Source organism: Caloenas nicobarica, chromosome 1 (assembly GCF_036013445.1).
Source record: "Caloenas nicobarica isolate bCalNic1 chromosome 1, bCalNic1.hap1, whole genome shotgun sequence".
Classification (NCBI taxonomy): Eukaryota; Metazoa; Chordata; class Aves; order Columbiformes; family Columbidae; genus Caloenas; species Caloenas nicobarica.
Window position 1 is genome coordinate 5,329,720 of NC_088245.1, and position 16,887 is coordinate 5,346,606.

The 16,887-nt window shown below is 49.8% G+C and overlaps 1 protein-coding gene across 3 annotated transcripts in view; it reads left to right on the forward strand.

The window, feature by feature from the left end:
• The window catches only part of GATA3 (GATA binding protein 3), a 28,112-nt gene that overhangs the window by 6,227 nt on the left and 4,998 nt on the right, over positions 1–16,887 (forward strand). For 2 of the 3 annotated variants that reach the window (XM_065650033.1, XM_065650051.1), the window contains exons 2-5: positions 2,735–3,315; positions 5,943–6,479; positions 9,374–9,519; positions 15,043–15,168. In XM_065650033.1, coding sequence (XP_065506105.1) covers positions 3,075–3,315; positions 5,943–6,479; positions 9,374–9,519; positions 15,043–15,168 — 1,050 coding nt within the window. In that variant the 5' untranslated portion in view covers positions 2,735–3,074. The remainder of the gene's footprint in view (positions 1–2,734; positions 3,316–5,942; positions 6,480–9,373; positions 9,520–15,042; positions 15,169–16,887) is intronic. The other variant, XM_065650043.1, reaches the window with a different exon arrangement.

Genomic DNA, 16,887 nt, shown 5'->3' on the forward strand with positions numbered 1-16,887 from the left:
GAGCCCGGTGCCCCGGACAGTCCCGGGGGGGAACCGGACTTGCCAACCCATCCCGGCTTGTCCCCCCCACATGGAGGTCCTAATCACGCATGACTACGCGGTTCCCCCCGCCCGGATGTGCTTAACCGACCCCAACGCACGGCTGGTTCCCCGGCTTTTATACCTTTTGAATATAAAATATATACGTGTGTGTGTGCATCCCCACCGAGAAGCACGAAACCTCAGCGGTGCTTCTCTGTCCCCACGCCCAACGGCGGATGGGCCGCACCGTGGGGGCTTAAACCCGGGCTTAAAACGGCCTCAAGTACTCGGAGCGTCCGTCTGGAGGCTCAGCTCCTCCGCCCGTCGGGGAGCGGATCGGACCGGCCGGGGAGGCATTTCCAGGCTGCAGGTTGAGCCCAGCCCGGCGCGATCGCTACGGGGAACGGCGCTGGCCCCGCCGACCGGAGGCCGCGCCGGCGGGGGCAACGGCGAGGCCGTCGCTGCGAAACCCCAGTTTTTAATTAGACCCCCCCTGTATAAAACCTCATGAGAGGTGCTTCCTCTCGCACCCGGCTAGACGATATCTTGCCGGCGTGCGCAGGGACGGCACGCAAAGGCACCCTGTAAGTGACTTTTCCTAGTTCTTACTATTTTTATTAATCTTTTCTTTCCTTTCCTTTTCTCCTTTCCTTTCCTTTTCTCCTTTCCTTTCCTTTTCTCCTTTCCTTTCCTTTTTTCCTTTCCTTTTTTTCTTTTTTCCTTTCCTTTCCTTTCCTTTTTTCCTCTCCTTTCCTTTCCTTTTTTCCTTTCCTTTCCTCTATTTTCGCTCTTTTCTCTCTTTTCTCTACTCTCCTTTCTCTCTTTCCCCTATTTTCTCCGTTTTCTCTCTTTCTCCGTTTTTCCTCTTCCCTGTCTCCCCCCCTTTCTCTCTTTCCTGTCTTCCTCTCCGCCCCGCCCCCCCCCCCCCGCTACTTCCCTCCGTCCATTCCCCACTCCCGGGTTTGTCCCCTGCCCGGTGCCCCGCGGTGTGCGGGGGGTGCCCGGGCCGCGGTGCCGCCGGGGCCGCTAGGGGATGCCCTGGCTCAACGCAGCGGCCGGGCCGGCCGGCGGGGCGCGGGCGGGTAGCCAATCAGCGCCTCCCTGGGCCGGCGGGGAGCGGGAGGACAGCCAATCAGCGCCTCCCGAGGCCGGCGCCCCAGTTCCTGCTCGCCCCCCATTGGCTGCGGCGGCCCCCGCTGGGCGGTGGGAGGTGCTGCGGGAGCGGAGCCCGCGGGGGTTCGGGGGGTCCCACGGTCCCGTCCCGCACCCCAGCTCGGCCGGGGAGCTCCCCCTGTCCCCCTGCCCTGAGCCTCCAGTCTCTACTTGCCTCGCCGCCCCCCCCGCTGCCTGTAAGGGAAAAAAAAAAAAATACCCCCAAACCGTATTATTTCCAAACGCGGCCGTTTCTCTGCGCTTGTATCCTTGAAAATAACGATCATTAAATCCTTTATGAGACGGAGCAGCTCTAAACCCGCCGGTGCAGCTTTATTTCAGGCGGCCAGTCCCTCCCGCCCACCCGGAGCTCCTGCACCTGCCGGCACATACCCGGCTCGGCCCGGTCTCGCTCCTGGGGGGGGGTCCGGTCCCTCTTCACACCACCCCGGTGTGCGGACGGGACAACCGAACCGCTCCCCTGCGCGCACGGCTTTCCGGACTGGCCACTCGCAGAGTTTCCCGGCCAGCGGGAAAAGTTATTTTCCCCCTTAAAAATGGAGAAATTAAAAAAAAAAGGGGGGGGGGGCGGATAGAAGAAGTTGGTAAAAAGGAGGTTCCCGCGGGTGCGCGGCGGGGGCGGCCGGTGTGCCCCGCCGGTCCCCTCCTCAGGCGGGGACAGGCTCCGCCTCCCCCGGGCTTATGACACTGGAACCTCCTTAAGTTGCGTCTCGCCACAGCTGTCTGTAAGCACTGAGCCGGCTGGCGCCATCCTGCTCCTTTCAGAAAGAATGCCTTCCCTGTAAAAAAAAAAAAAAAAAAAAAAAAAGAGAGAGAGAGAAAAAAAAATATAGGGGAAAAAAAATAGAGCAAGCTAGCACAATCTGATCTGATCAAGCACTTTCAGCTTCATCCCTTCCTGGGTCACATACTGCTTCTCCACCAAGGTTTGTGCGGAATTTCTTTAGCAACTTGTCGCCTTTTTGTTTTGTTTTGTTTTCTCTCTCCTCCTTCCTTTTCCTCCCGCTCCTTCCCTTCACCCCCACCCTCTTCCCCATCGCTTTGCCCTCCCCTCCTCGATTTCCCCCCACCTTCTCTTTTCCCCCTTTTTCCCCCCTTTTCTCGGTTGCATAATAATTAATGAGCAATCAAAGTGGCTCTAGGCTGCAGAGCAGCGAATGGCACAAGTTCTCACCGGCTTAAGCCGCTGGAGCTTCTCAGGTGCAAATTAAGAAAATAAACAAATAAACAAACAACCGCGACGAGCAAAAAAAAAAAAAAAAAAGAGGCAAGAGTAAGAGCTGAGGCGGCAGAAGCGGGGTTAGAGCTGCTCGGCTCCGCTCCGAGCCGGGAGAGAGCGAAAGAGAAAGAGGCGCTGGGGAGAGGTGGGTCCAGGGCAGAGCAGGCGCTTCCCAGGGATGGCTGCCGAGGGATGGGATGGGTTTTCTCCTGCCTAAAAAGTCAGGTGCTAAAGTTCAGAACTTCTCAAGCACGTTTCTCTCTCTGCCTCTCTCTCTTTCTCTCTCTCTCTGCTTCTTCCCTTTCCTCTTTCTCGTTACAGGTGATCAAAGAAGAGAAACATCTGCAAAAGAGCGGAAGATACCGAGGGGATCTCACTTCGTAGAGATTTTTTTTTCCCCCGAGTTTGTTTGTTTTCCTTTTTTTTCCTTTTTCTTGAAATAATATTATTTTTTCCTTTTTTTTTTTTTTTTTTAAATCGATCGTTTATCACCATCACCCCCCTCCCTCCACTTTAAACCAAACTTAAACAGCAACATCCGAGCACTTTCCCCTCCACCGCTCCGCAATAAACTTCGGCACCGTCTCCCCCTCCAATCTCAAGCCCTCTGCGCCTTGCTGAGGAGGAGGAGCAGGAGGAGGAAGAGCAGCCAGCGCGGAAGATGGAGGTCTCCACGGACCAGCCGCGGTGGGTGAGCCACCACCACCCGGCCGTGCTCAATGGGCAGCACCCGGACTCGCACCACCCCACGCTCGGCCATACCTACATGGACCCCACGCAGTATCCTCTCGCCGAGGAAGTGGATGTACTTTTTAATATCGACGGACAAGGCAACCCCGTCCCCCCGTATTACGGCAACTCCGTGAGAGCCACCGTGCAGCGATACCCCACAGCCCACCACGGTGAGTGTCCCCGGCGAGACCCCGGTTCCCACGGGGCAGCCCCGGCACCGGTCCCGGTCCCTCCGCGCTGCCCCGAGTCCCGCCGGCCCGGCTGCCTTCGGGCAGACCCCGGCAGCTCTCCTGCCAGCGGGGAAACTACGTCACGGGTGGATTTTGGGGTTGGCTTATTGGAAATTAAAAAAAAAAATCCAGGCTTTTTCTTTTCTTTTCTTTTCTTTTCTTTTCTTTTCTTTTCTTTTCTTTTCTTTTCTTTTCTTTTCTTTTCTTCCTCTCTTTTCCCTCTTTCCTTCTTTCATTTCTTTCTCTATTTATATCTTCTTTCTCTCTTTCTCTCCTTCTTTCTCTTGCTCTCTTTCCCCTCTTATCTCTCTCTTGTCTCTCCCTTTCCCCTTCTCTCTCGTTTTCCTTCTTTCTCTTTCTTTCCCTTTAATCTTTCTCTTGTTTTCTTCCTCTTTCCCTCTCTCTTTCGCTTTAGTTTCCCCATCGCCTCTCTCAATTAGGTTAACAGTTAGGGTTTTCTATACAGTGTTTAGTTTTTGCACGATTAAGCTGCTCTGGAGAAGAAAAGCAAGCTGGAGAGCAGGGGTGTGAAAATGACCCTGCTGTCCTCACGCTTGGGCTATTTCATTCTCACTTGGTGAGCTTGTTAGGCTTGGGTTGAAAGTTTTGCACATGCACACAGGGCCACACCACAGCGAGTGTTAAAACTAAGAAAGAAAAAAAGTAATAAATCCCGTGGTGTAATTAGGTATCAGAGATGGTGTGTTTTCCTGTGGGTCCTGCAGGAAGGTAATGATCCACAGCGTGAGTTTTGTTCCTGGGTCACAGCTTTTAGAGAGGAGGTGAAATATCTGGGGCCGATGAGGCCCAGGTCCGTGAAGGGATGAGTGTTTTAGTGCCATCTTTTATGTTGATTCGAAGAGATCCAGTATTTATAACTGGTGTTTACCTGTATGGTGAAAATAATAAGGAAAAGAGAAAAATTAAGAAAAGAGGGGAAACACAGATGCTGATTCGCAAAGCCAGAGAGTGACCTCTGTGGCGGTGAAATCTGAAAAACCCGGGGTTTGCCATGGAAATCACCCCAAAAATCAAGGAGAAGGGAGTGGGACGAGTGAGTGGGGAGGGAGCCGAGCCGGGTTCAGGGGCAGCTCCCAGCCCTCAGCTACTTGTTGAGTGTGAATCTGCATTAGGCTCCGCTCAGTAACTGCATTGTTCTGCTATTAGTCCCTTTAAAACAATTATTTCTAAGGATCAGCACGCTTTGTCCTTCCTTTCTTTCTTTTTCTTTTCATTTCTTTTTTTTTTTCTTTTTTCCAATATATCAGCAGAAAGTGGAAATGCGTTCTCTCTGATGTAGCCTGAATATTATTTACTATGCTACTTCCTGGAGAAGATAATGAATCTTGACCCTTTCTATTCGTATAACCCACCTTCCCTTCCTTTTGAACAGTTACTTTCAGTATTGTTCACAAATGCCTGGTACTGTGAAAACTAGCTTGGAGATTTTCTAGACACGTACAAGCTCCCAGGCAAACATACGTGTCCACACTGCCCCGGCTCTTTAACTTTCTCTGGCTCTATAGATCTGTGTTTGCATCTCTCATTCTGTATATTTAGCAGCCTCTATACACATATCCCGAGACTTACAGAGGTTAAGGCTCTCTAGATGTCAATGCATTTCCAGGACTTTATTAGCAGGCACAAACTTGCTCTCCTCCAGTTGAATAACTCTGTTTTTCAACTTGTAGCAATTTGCTCAAATTGCCGGGGATTTGTGTAGTTTTAATTCTTTGGATATACTATTTTTATTTATTTATTTATTTATTTATTTTGAAGGGCAGCGATTAATTTAAAATATTAGCTACCTTCTCCTAAGAGCATTTATAATCAAGGAAATCAAGATTTGACTGCGTAAATCTAGTGAGGGTTGTTGTTTTTTTTTTTTTTTTTCAAGCTCTAGGTCTGTATTTTAAAATACAAGTGAAGGGTCTGTCGTCATAAGAAGGAGATGTAGAGTTTCTCTGAGAAAGCTGGTACTCTCTCCGTGTGCCATATCGCCACGGAAAAAGCCATCTAACATCTATGTGCAGACTCGTGGAAGAAAAAAAGACAAACTAGGCGGTTTGCAAAGTTTAGCAGCTCTGTTGGAGAGGTTATTATCACATCTGTGGGCATCTTCTGGTCTTCTTCGTTTGGCCAGAATATTCCCAGGGTTTATAGCCCACGGTTGCGTTTGGAAAATTATGTTCCAGCTAAGAAAAAAAAATTATTTCTGCAGTCGGGTCTTGGCGATTCCACGCAGGGTCTTTGCTTCAAAGTCCGTGTGGGATTGTCTGGAAAAGGGGGAGAGCGAAGCAAACTCTGTGTCCTAGGGCTGGCATCCCTGGTCGGGGGATCCCGACTCCTGAGCAGGATGGGACCTGCCAGCTCAGGCTTATTTTTAAATTCTAATTTTTAAAGGCGAGGGAAGATTCGCACCAGATGTCATTTTGCTTGTTCCCCCGCTCATGCTGAGCCCTTTGGGAAGGAGGGAGTGGGGTACACAGCCCGGCACCCCTACGATGGGCTTGCCGGGGTGGCGAAGGGAGTGTAACGGGTGTTTTCGCTGTGCTCTCTCTGAGCAGGGAGCCAGGTGTGCCGGCCCCCGCTGCTGCACGGCTCGCTGCCCTGGCTGGACGGGAGCAAGGCGCTGGGCAGCCACCACAGCGCTTCCCCCTGGAACCTCAGCCCTTTCTCCAAGACCTCCATCCATCACAGCTCACCGGGACCCCTCTCCGTCTACCCACCCGCCTCCTCTTCCACTTTATCCGCCGGCCACTCCAGCCCGCACCTTTTCACCTTCCCGCCGACCCCTCCTAAAGACGTGTCCCCGGATCCGTCCATCTCCACCCCCGGCTCCACCGGCTCCACCCGGCAGGACGAGAAGGAATGCATCAAATACCAGGTGTCCCTGGCCGATACCATGAAGCTGGAGTCCTCTCACTCTCGGAGCAGCATGGCCTCTTTAGGAGGAGCCACCTCCTCCGCTCATCACCCCATCACTACCTACCCACCGTATGTCCCAGAATATGGCTCTGGACTTTTTCCCCCCAGTAGCCTCTTAGGAGGATCGCCTACCGGCTTCGGGTGCAAATCGCGACCGAAAGCACGGTCAAGCACAGGTAGGGCTTTTTGGCTTCTTCATCCCCGTTGCTCGGGAGAGGAAGCTGTGGGGGAAAGCGGGAGGCGAAAGGGGAAAGGCTGCGACCCCGTCTCCTCTCTGCACGCAGAGGGATGCGCACAAGCATCCTTTTGATGAACGCAGCGGGAGCTGAAGCCCCCGGGGATGTGTGTGTGTGTGTGTGTCGGCTTTACCTTACCCAGAGGTTGCCCTGCTGAGTTTATAACCAAACTCCCCCTTGTCCAACCCGGGCTGAGGGTCCAACCTCCCCAAAACCCCAAACCACTTGTCCCGGGGGCGACCCGGCCCCCTCTGCCACCCCAAGCGCCTACGGGGTGCTCAGCTGCGGCGCCTAAGGAGGAAGCGAAACCGAGGGAACCGCAGCATTAGTGTATCTCTCTGTATTTTAATAATGGTACTAAATCCCGGCCAACTTCCCCCGCCTGCCCTCCGCCTCGCTCTTCCCAGGGCCTCTTCCCATGCGGCGCCCGGGGACGCGGGGAGCGTTTTCCCTGGGGAGGGAGATCGCCTACTCAGTCCCCCGCCCCATCCAGCACCGTGTCAGGGTCTTTGACCACCCCCAGACCCATCCAGCTCCGTACCAGGGTCTTTGGCCACCCCCAATGCAAGATCCCAAAAGCATCCCCCTGGCCGCCCCGCTCAGGGAGGAACTGAGGCTGTCCCAGAGCTTTGCGCACCCCGTGCAGGGGCTGGGGCTTGCGCGGCTCCCTGAACCCTCCGGGCTCGGACATTTGTGTGCACCGAGGGGCAGTGTGTGAGCCGAGGGGTGTGTGTGCAGGGAAAGGGCGATTAGTAAAAAATTTTTTTTTTTCTTTAATTTTTTTTTTTTCCGAGGAGGCTGCTGCAGGGTTGCCTGGCATGAATGAGATCAGTTTTCAGGGTTTTTCCAGGGTGACATTTACTCTGTCTGTCTGAGCAGGGACTGTCTCTATTTAGCTGATATGTTTGAGCTAATCCAATTATTTTCAGACTGCTGCACGCGACAGTTGCATTGTTTATCCAGCGCCAGGAACTTTAATAGAGTCCGGATGCGGTTAGAGTGACAAAAAAACCCAGACCTGTATGTTTTGTACATGAAAGCAGGAGAGAGAGAGAGATGGAGTGAAACAAAAGAGAGGGACAGAGACTCAAACAGCCCCGGAGCGACTGCCCCGTTTAACCAGAGGGGAAAAAAACCGACCTGGGTATTAACGGGAGCGGCTCCCCGTCTGGCACCGGTATGGACCGGTTGCTGTATCGGGGCAGGGACAGTTTTATTCTCGCCCCCGGTACAAGCCGGGCGGTTTTGTGTTTCCCCGGCCGCCCCGGGACCCGCCGAGCCGCAGCTCCCGCCGGGGCACCGGCCGCGCGGTATTTTCAAACCGTCTTGCCCACCCCCACTCCCCCCTTACCCCGCCTCTTGTTTTCCTTTTGCCACTTTCTGTTACTTTACCTTCTAGAGACACATCTGCGGTTCGTGATAAACCAACCTCAGGAGCAACACCTATTTTTTTTTTTTCTTACTTTTTTTTTTTTTTTAAGTTGATTTTAGCAAGCTGGGAAGCTCGCGGACAAAGAGTTAGTGCTGGAGGAAAAGGAGGCAGCGGGTATTTTTGCAGGATGAAAAAGGGAGAAACGGCTCCAAATGTCTTTTTTGTTTGGTTGTTGTTGGGTGGGTGAGAGGAGAGGGGTTTAGTGCAAAGGCTCTGGAAAAACGGTTGCCGTTTGTGGTTAGGGCGCGGATGCCTCTTGCCCAAACGCAGCGCAGGAGCTGGCTCTCTGCTGAGTGAGCTCTGCTCTGGCCGGCCGAGGTCTTCTGCTGCTCTCAGGTGGGCTGGGAGTCTCATTAGGTGCAAGAAAAAACACAACAAAACAAAACAACAACGAGCCAAACACCCAACAAAAACCCACTCAACCCTCTGAAAGTAGCTGGGAGGCAAGCCTGCACCCCCCTAGTTCCTTCCTCCAAGCTGAGAGCTGGTTACCTGCGGGAACCCCCCCTCCCAAAAGCTGGAGAGAGGATAGAAAGGTGCCAAAAAGTAGAAGAAGGGAGGAAAGACCTCAGGCAGGCTCAAGGCACCTTGGAATCCCAAATATCAGGCTGTAGACGCAGTGGGGAAGCCAGGAGATTTTCCTACGCAGGGTGGTGGAAGTTTAATTGCAAATTAATCTATAATGGATGTTGACAGAGTGATTGTGTATTGGCTGGGGTCGGGGAGGTGTTTCGGATGTTGATCTGTGATTATTTCGGGGGTCCTTGATGTGGTTTGACTGGGGCTAAAGAAAGAGGCCCCGCCAGGCTTACACACCACCCTTGGAGCTGGAGCAGTGCTCAAGGAGTGACCCTGGGGTCCTCATGCACATCAGACAGGGGGCCACGCACTTAAATTTGGTATCCTTTCATTTTGAGGGGGTTGGAGGCTCCTGCAAAGCCTGCCAAAGTTTGTCTGGTCCGTATAGAAACATGGGGTCTGGAGGGCTGTAAGAGCCCATAATCTAGAGGTAAGGGGGAACTGCCAGCCCCTCCGCAAAGGAGGGACGTGGAGGAGGGGTGAGACCTTCTCCACAGAGCCCCTCAAGCTCTCATGGGTTTTGGGTTGTCATTGTCACCATCCTTCTTCCCTGCTGCTGGGACTCAGGCCTGGTGCTGCTTATAGGGTGATGCTGGGCAGGGGGACAGGATCAGGCCCCATCAGACTCTGCCCAGCCCATGGCAGGGATGTCACTCAGCCATGGCCTTGGACCCTTGCCTAGACATCCTGTGCTTGGAGGGGACTGGCAGGGTCTGGCATGGCTGGGTCTCTTGGGGGTTTGGTTTTTTTTGGGTGGGGAGCTTTCCCCAGCTGCTTTTACCTCTGCTTTCCCCAAGTGAACTGTGTGCTCTCTTGTTTCCAGAAGGCAGGGAGTGTGTAAATTGTGGGGCTACCTCAACCCCTTTGTGGAGAAGAGATGGCACCGGGCACTACTTGTGTAACGCCTGTGGACTCTACCACAAAATGAACGGGCAGAACCGGCCCCTGATCAAACCCAAGAGAAGGCTGGTGAGTCTCCCTTTTTTTATACTTCATTTTCCTTCTTCTGCAACTCATCTACATTCTGGGATGAAGGAGGGGGAAGCTCAGCTCCAAAACTTGGTCTCACTGTGTCAGAGGGCTGGAGGGCAGTACGCTTGGAGAGGTGCTCCCAGCCACTGTGGGCCTCAGTTGTCTGGTCCTCTTGCAAACTGCAAAACAGGTTGAAAAAAAAATCAAGATCCAGGACTTCTTGCAAACCAGAACTGAGTTTTCTCCCAGGTCGTAATGGGGCAGATGCCTTTGCACAATGCTCCTGCATGGTGATCCAAGGATGGTGTCTTTTTCCAGGGGACACAGGCAGAGGAATAATTTCCTTGTGACCAAAGAAATTATCAGGAGAACAGAATTTCTCCTGGGCTCTCCACACTGCTGTCCTCCTCTTAGCAAGTATATCTCCATCCCCCTTGGCTGGTGATGTCGTGGAGGGAGACCCAAGCTGGGTACCGGGTACCACAGGAGCATCAGCCAGACCCTGGTCCTGAAAATTACTTTGCTGATGGTTCTGGTGCCACTTGAACCTGGTGTGGTCATTTGTACGTGAGCCATGTGGGTCCCAAATTGTGTCATTCCCCTCTGAGTTGTTGTGAGCGAGGCAACAAAATAGGAGATGGAAAAGCCTGGTGACTGCGCAAGGCTGAGCATATTTCCAGGGTCACAGAAGTGGCAGGAAGACAAAATGTGCGGGTAAATAGTTGAAATAATAGTTCCAAGCCTAGCAACTGTACTAAGTACAGGCAATATGTTACAGCATCTCCAGTGATCTATTTATGAATTTCCCTGGAAGCCACAAAAAGGTCTGGAAGCTATGGGCATGGCTAATAAATGCATTGAAGTATATTTGGCAAATAATCAGGCAAACCACAAGGGAAAAAAAATATATCAAGTGGGGGAAAAATGTGTGTTCCCCGCTTGGGAAGTTATTGAATGTTTCAAATCGAGGCACGTTTGGTTTCGTTAGGATTAAAGACGTGGTCGGGCTCCTGGGGACTGCTCAAAATGCGGATGAAAAGTGTTTCTCACCTCTCCGCAGAGTTTCTGAGCTGATGGATGGATCTGACTGGTGGTGTGAGGCTTGTGCCCGGCATGGCCGGATCCTGCGGGCAGGTTCATTGGCCTCATGTTCCCCACGAAGGTGCTCATGGCCTCTGTCCGGCAGCTCTTAGGCACGGATTCAGCTTCCTCACCTGTGAGATGTGCGCAAAATCGGACCGGTGTTATTTCCACAGGTTCTGGGAAGCATTTGCAGGGGGTTTCGCTGCGAGGGGCAGCGACCTCAGCTCTGTCTGGCCATGTGGGATTTGGGCAAGATGCGGGTTTATTCCTCTACCCCCAAACTTCCCAGCAGTGAAACCTCTCTGTGCCTTTCTCAGGGCTTTTCCCGTCTAAGAAAATGTTGGTCTCCCTCGTCTTTCACAGCCTTGTTAGAAAAAAGGAAAAGCTTTCTAGGGAGGGAAGTGCGGGCTGGGGTTTTTAATTTTTTTGGGCAGCTCTCTTGTTCTCTTTTCCTCCTCCCCCAAGCCCTTCTGTCTTAAACACACATACCTCATTTTCTTTTCTATTTTTTTTTTTCCTCGTTCTCTCTTTATGTGTAAAGTTAACTTCCTAGGAAAAAGCTGCCGGATATCTGAGCCCTGGAGATAACTCCTAAACAACAGCTCTGTTTCCCCAGCCCAAACACACAGGAGCTTGAGCGTATCCAAACAAGCGGAGGGGGAGGCAGAATAGGAAAGCGGCTGGAAAACGGGGGGAGAGCTTTCAAAAAGTGTCTGATGGAACCATGAAAGAATGTCCCGAGTCACCCTCAGCCCAGCACATGTAAAATGAACTATATAAATAAATACATTGTGAAAGGTCATTCTTGGGGAGAAAAAAAAAAAACACCCAAACAAAAAAAAGAGAGAAAGAAAGGAAAAAAGGAAAGACAGACCTTTTCTTGCATAATGACACCGATCTTGGGCATCTTAGTTTAAGTTACAAAAAGCTCCTATTTTTTGAATATGACCTCTGCTAAATGAGAACTTTTGATTTTTCTAATTTTTTTTTTTCTTCAGCACTGCCTGGGAAAAAAAAAAGAAAAAAAAAGAAAAAAAAAGAAAAAAAAAGAAAAGAAAAAGAAAAAAAAAGAGAAATGCTTCTAACACTGTTTACTTTTATATTTATTTCTCTTGCTAACCTCAAAAAAAAAAAAAATCAGAGGGCACCAAAGCCGGGCCTCTGTTTGCGTTTTGTGTGCGTGGATGTAGATGTGTACATGTCCGTGGCTTGTCTTGATCTTTCGTGACTTGCGAAGGCGAGCGGGACTGGCAAGGGCGATGCTGTGTAGGGAGGCTTGGGGTGGACATCCAGCGTGCCACAAAGTTTCCTGTGTGACCTTGGGCTGGTTTGGTAGGCTCTGATCCCAAGGTACACTGAAACTAATGAAAGGACTCCAATGGGTTGCAGGGAGAAGGCAAATAAACCCTCAGATGCTGAGAACCCACCCTGAGCCTTATTAAATTCAGTGGGCGCCTTTGTAAGGGCTTCCTTTAGGGGAGATGGATGGAGACTTGTTGGATGAAGGGGCTCGGGCAGCTCTGCTTCATTTTGGAGGCAAAGTGGAAGATCTGGAGATGTTGGCAGGAGGATCAGGAACAGGCGCATGGTACATCACCACCACTCTGGTTAAAAGGTCTACAGCCCTCTCGGAGACTGTTCCTGTCCCCATTGAACCTTTAGTTGAATTTTCTTCCTTTCCCTGCCCAGGTGCATGCAGAGCTCTCTGTTTCCATGTCCAGCTATGCCGGCTTTAGAAGGATTATAGTCGATTTTCTTAGAAGGTACAAGCATTTGCAGTCTTTTTTAGGAAGCTGACATTTGCAACTTTCTGGGTATCCCATGTAAATCCAGAGACGGAAAAGACCCCTTAATTAAGCGTCTTTTTTAGTGGTTCCCCCTGCACCATCCTCAATTCCATCTTCACATCACTGCCAGTGCTTCTGAAGTTGTGCCCTCGCTCACATGCAGCTGTGCCATGGGGTCTGGTCCTATATATGATATAGGGCACCCTATTAGTCATCCCATTACTTACATGGCTGGGCTCAGGTCGGTGACTGGCGTCAGTGGATGTCATTGCTGGGCGCTTTTACAATAGCGTTATTATTCATTGTTTCCTGCCCACTGCCGGTGTCTCCAGTATAAGTTGGTACAGCATAAAAGGTAGAGTCTGGGACCGAAAGAGCACAGAGTTTAAAATATTCAGCTAACAACACTGGATTTTTGTAGGGGAAACGTGTCAGATGGAAAAGGTTTTGGAGAAGACAGCTCATGTAGTGATTTTTTTTTATTTATTTAATGTCAGAGTTTGTTTGAAGGTAGCAAGGTGGTGACCAGGCACAATCTTTTAAATACACTTGACATAGGAGAAATTATGGTGAGCGCCGTGTGGAAACCCCAAGTATCTTCAAAGGAGATATTTCCCCTGTGTGGGCTGAGTCAAATATCACTGTTTTTTAGAAATTTCCTTAGGCTTGATTTTTGAGTCTGATAAGGGCAAAGCTGCCACCGAGAGACTCAATCCAGTCTCTGAGCCACCCATACTGGGCCGGTAGGAGCTGGAGTGGGGACAGAGACCTGAAGACTTGACCCCCATGTCTCAGCGAGAGCTGTTGTGTCCATGATGACGTGTATTTACCCGGTGATTTTGATGGGAACCAAATTTGGGGCCATGGGATGGTCTGGATCCGGGAGGACAGGACCGAGGTGTGTGTGCGCACATCTGTTCGGGGCTCTGCTGTTGGTGCTGGGATGCTTCAACTTCTGCTGGCACTGGGATTTTTGCAATCAAAGACCCATGTGCCATTCTCAGCTCCTGCTCGTCATCAGCACAGAGAAGTCAGCTAAAGGCCTCCTCGGGCTTGAGATCGGCACGTTTCAGCGTGGTTTATGGTCAGGCGAAACGGAAATGTCCCCAAGGGCAGTCAGTGAGAACCCCTTGCTGTCGAACCAGGCTCTTCCTAATGCTCATGGGCAACATATTTATTTATGTTTTAGACAGTCCTTTTTGTCTAATTAAAAAAAAAAAATCCTACTCTATCTAAAACAAAACCAACTCGTCCTCTCTCCACCTACGCCGCATTCAATTATGATTAAAATTGCAACATGACCTAACAAGAGTTGGTATTAATGCTAGCGCTGTGCCAGTGTCCATGTTTGCATTTTGGGTTTGTTGTACGGTATCCAAAGATGTGGTATTTCTTTTTTTTTTTTCTTCTTTTCTCAAATATTGGATGTGCTACAGTGTGCGGCTGTGTGGGGTGAGGGGTAAATTTGAAACAGTAAGAGCACAAAAGAGAGCATTAAAGGCTCAGTTCTGCAAGGTGCCAAGCATTGCTATGATCTGGAAAATCGCTTAAGCACATGTTTTAACTTTAAGCACATGAGCAGTCCCATTGAAAGCAACGCATCGGGATGAAATCAGAGCTCTGGGACTGTGTCATATTGATGGAGAAGAGATAGGATGGGGATCTAAAGGTCTTTTTTTAGGAGCTGTAGGCACTTGCACACATGCAAACATGCATACGCATTCACATAGAAGTCTGCAAACTCCTTTTCCTCCTTCAGTGGCAGAAGGACAATTTGTTTGTTGAAGTTACAGTTTTTAAATGACAAACATGAATTCATGTATGTGAAAGAGCAGCATCTTTGCCAAATTTGGCTTTGTTAAATCATTATCACAGCTAACAAAAAAGCTTCTTTATACACTTCGACACGTAGACTTTTTTTTTCTTGTTCCTCTCCCTTTATGAAATGGTAAATTTTTCTTTCAGCCTCATTACCGATCCTTAAATAAACATGAAGGTTTAGGCTGCAAAAGAGTGTAATTAAAAAGTTGGGATTCTCACTCTTTGCCGCAGTGTTATTTCCGATCTGGAGCCCGTATCCTTTGAAGCTGAACTGAATTTACAGGATGGGGCCGTGTTTGCGGTCGGACCCGGCAAGCAGCTGCCCACCAACTCAGCGCGGGTCTCACCCAGCACTTGCTGGAGCCGTCGTGACTTCTTGCCGTTGACTCTAACAATTGTTGGTTCAGGCCCTGACTGCAGAATTAGACCCCTGGGGGGTCTGGGAGAATTAAGATGGAAAGACGTGTTGGCATTTAAATAATATTTTCCCCTCTGGAATGGGCTGTGCCAGCGCTGCTAATTTTGATGAGTTCTATCGGAGGTTTAGCACTCACTTTTAGGATGCCCTTTGGCACCTGATTCAGTTCATATATATAATTTGGGATTAAAGTACCTCGGGGATTTTTTTCAGAATTATTATTTGTTCTCACAAGCCAGTTTCTGGAGGCCTCTGCCGATGTGCGTCAGTCTTGCAGGGTTGATGTGTTCTTTCTCAGCAGTTTTGCTGATTGTAACTATTTTTTTTTTTTTTTAATTTTTATTTTTTAACACGGGTGCTTTTCTTTCCCTCTCCTTCTCTTCCCCCGTCTCTCCCCACTCCTTCCCGCAGTCTGCAGCCAGGAGAGCGGGCACGTCCTGCGCGAACTGTCAGACCACCACTACCACCCTGTGGAGGAGAAATGCCAACGGCGATCCCGTCTGTAACGCCTGCGGGCTCTACTACAAGCTGCACAATGTAAGTGTGACTGTAACACTCAATAACCGGGCCTCAATTTTGGTGCTTGGTGGTCCAGGCTTTTCCTTGACTTCAGGATTCCCAGTCTTGTGTGGTGCTGAGACCTCCTTTGAACCTCCTTGAACCCTCCGATATTCCTTTGAGGACCTTGGGGGTTGGAGCGATGAGTCGGCATCCCCTCAAAAGTAGCCCGTCCAACTTGGGGAGGTATAAAAAAGATCTGTCCGTGGGTAATGTTAGAGCTTTCCCATGCCTGAGCCAAGAAAGGAAGGGTGGATCAACACAGAGGGACGTTATCTGCTGCTGATTGGGCTTAGTGTATTGGAAAAGACAACACGCTGTCCTGCAAGCCGATACCCCTTCTATGTGTAGCTTAGTTCCTCCAGCAAATACAAACTCTGGAAAAGACGCAAAATGTGCCAGCAACTATTTAGATCTTTCTCAGGTATGTGGCTGCCTTTGTCCCATCCCTCCACCCATCCCCAAAGATGATTTATTTAGGTCTTGTGTTTGCCCCGTTTGACACAAGCGATTCCTAAACCAAAAAAGACTTGATTTAGTTAGTGGGTTGCAGAGTCTGCCCAAACTATGATGTGAATTTTAAAGCATCGGTCATGGAAGGGAAGAAAAAATGAAATGAAATGGCTGGCAGATTTAATCTAATATCTCCATGCAAAGCCAGCTTGTAGGAACCAGGGATATGCGCCCTAGGCAAAGAGCTAAAGGGATCTGAAAGGTCTTCTACTGAATAACACTGTTAATAAAGGAGTCTTAAGGCTACTCCTGTTACTCTCATTCCACGTGTGGCATAGAATATTTATTATGTCAGAAGAAGTAAAAGACTTCCAATTGCTCTGCTTTAATATAACTTTTTTTTTTTTTGTTTCTTTTTTCTCTGGTGGTCGTTTGCTTTATGTTTGACTTAGAAATCTCGGACTATGTTTTGCCCTCCTGTCCACCCACGCAAACACATCAAAGACAGATCGGGTTTCATGGGGCACCCAACCCTTGTGGTGTCTCAGTACCTTCCATTTGTTATTTCAAGCTCTTCAGTTTCTTGGGATGAGTAAACAAGTTTGTATTAAGCAGAGAAAAAACCCCAACCAGAGTAATTTTTCATCTGCTCTGTGAGAGGCATGTCTCTTGGAAAAGAGTAAAATGTGTTTACCCTTTAGTGGGCAGGTGTCTCAGCATGTTTTGAGTCCTATGTAGCAAGCAAAGCTTGTCCTCAAACTCTAAGTGTGATCACTGCAAACAAAGTGGTTAGACCTACAGTGAAAGCTCTCAGAATATCACAAGAAAATATTCCCGTTTGCTATTTCCATGGCAAAAAGGGAGCAAGGTCAGCCAGCTTCATTGGAGACATCTATACTTGTGCTATGTTTTAATTTTGGCTGTGTAGCCACCAGTGGTAGGACTGATATCACTTAGCTTGGGAGACCTACAGGGACACCTATACCTGAGCTGCTCCCCCTGTACCTCAGCAAAGCCCTTTGAAGAAAATAGGCTCTTCTCAGGTGCCATTCACTGGACATGATGAAGATGCCTGTGTTTGGATGAGATGACTTGTATTCTTGAAGATGGTGTAGTTTCTCCCCATGACTACAAAAGATGGCAAGATGACTTCAGATGTGTCTACGTGCATCTGACCAGAGGAATCCCCTGTAAGGTGTCTAGAATGGTGTTTGAGCGCTGAGGTTCTCCAGAAATGTTCCTGCA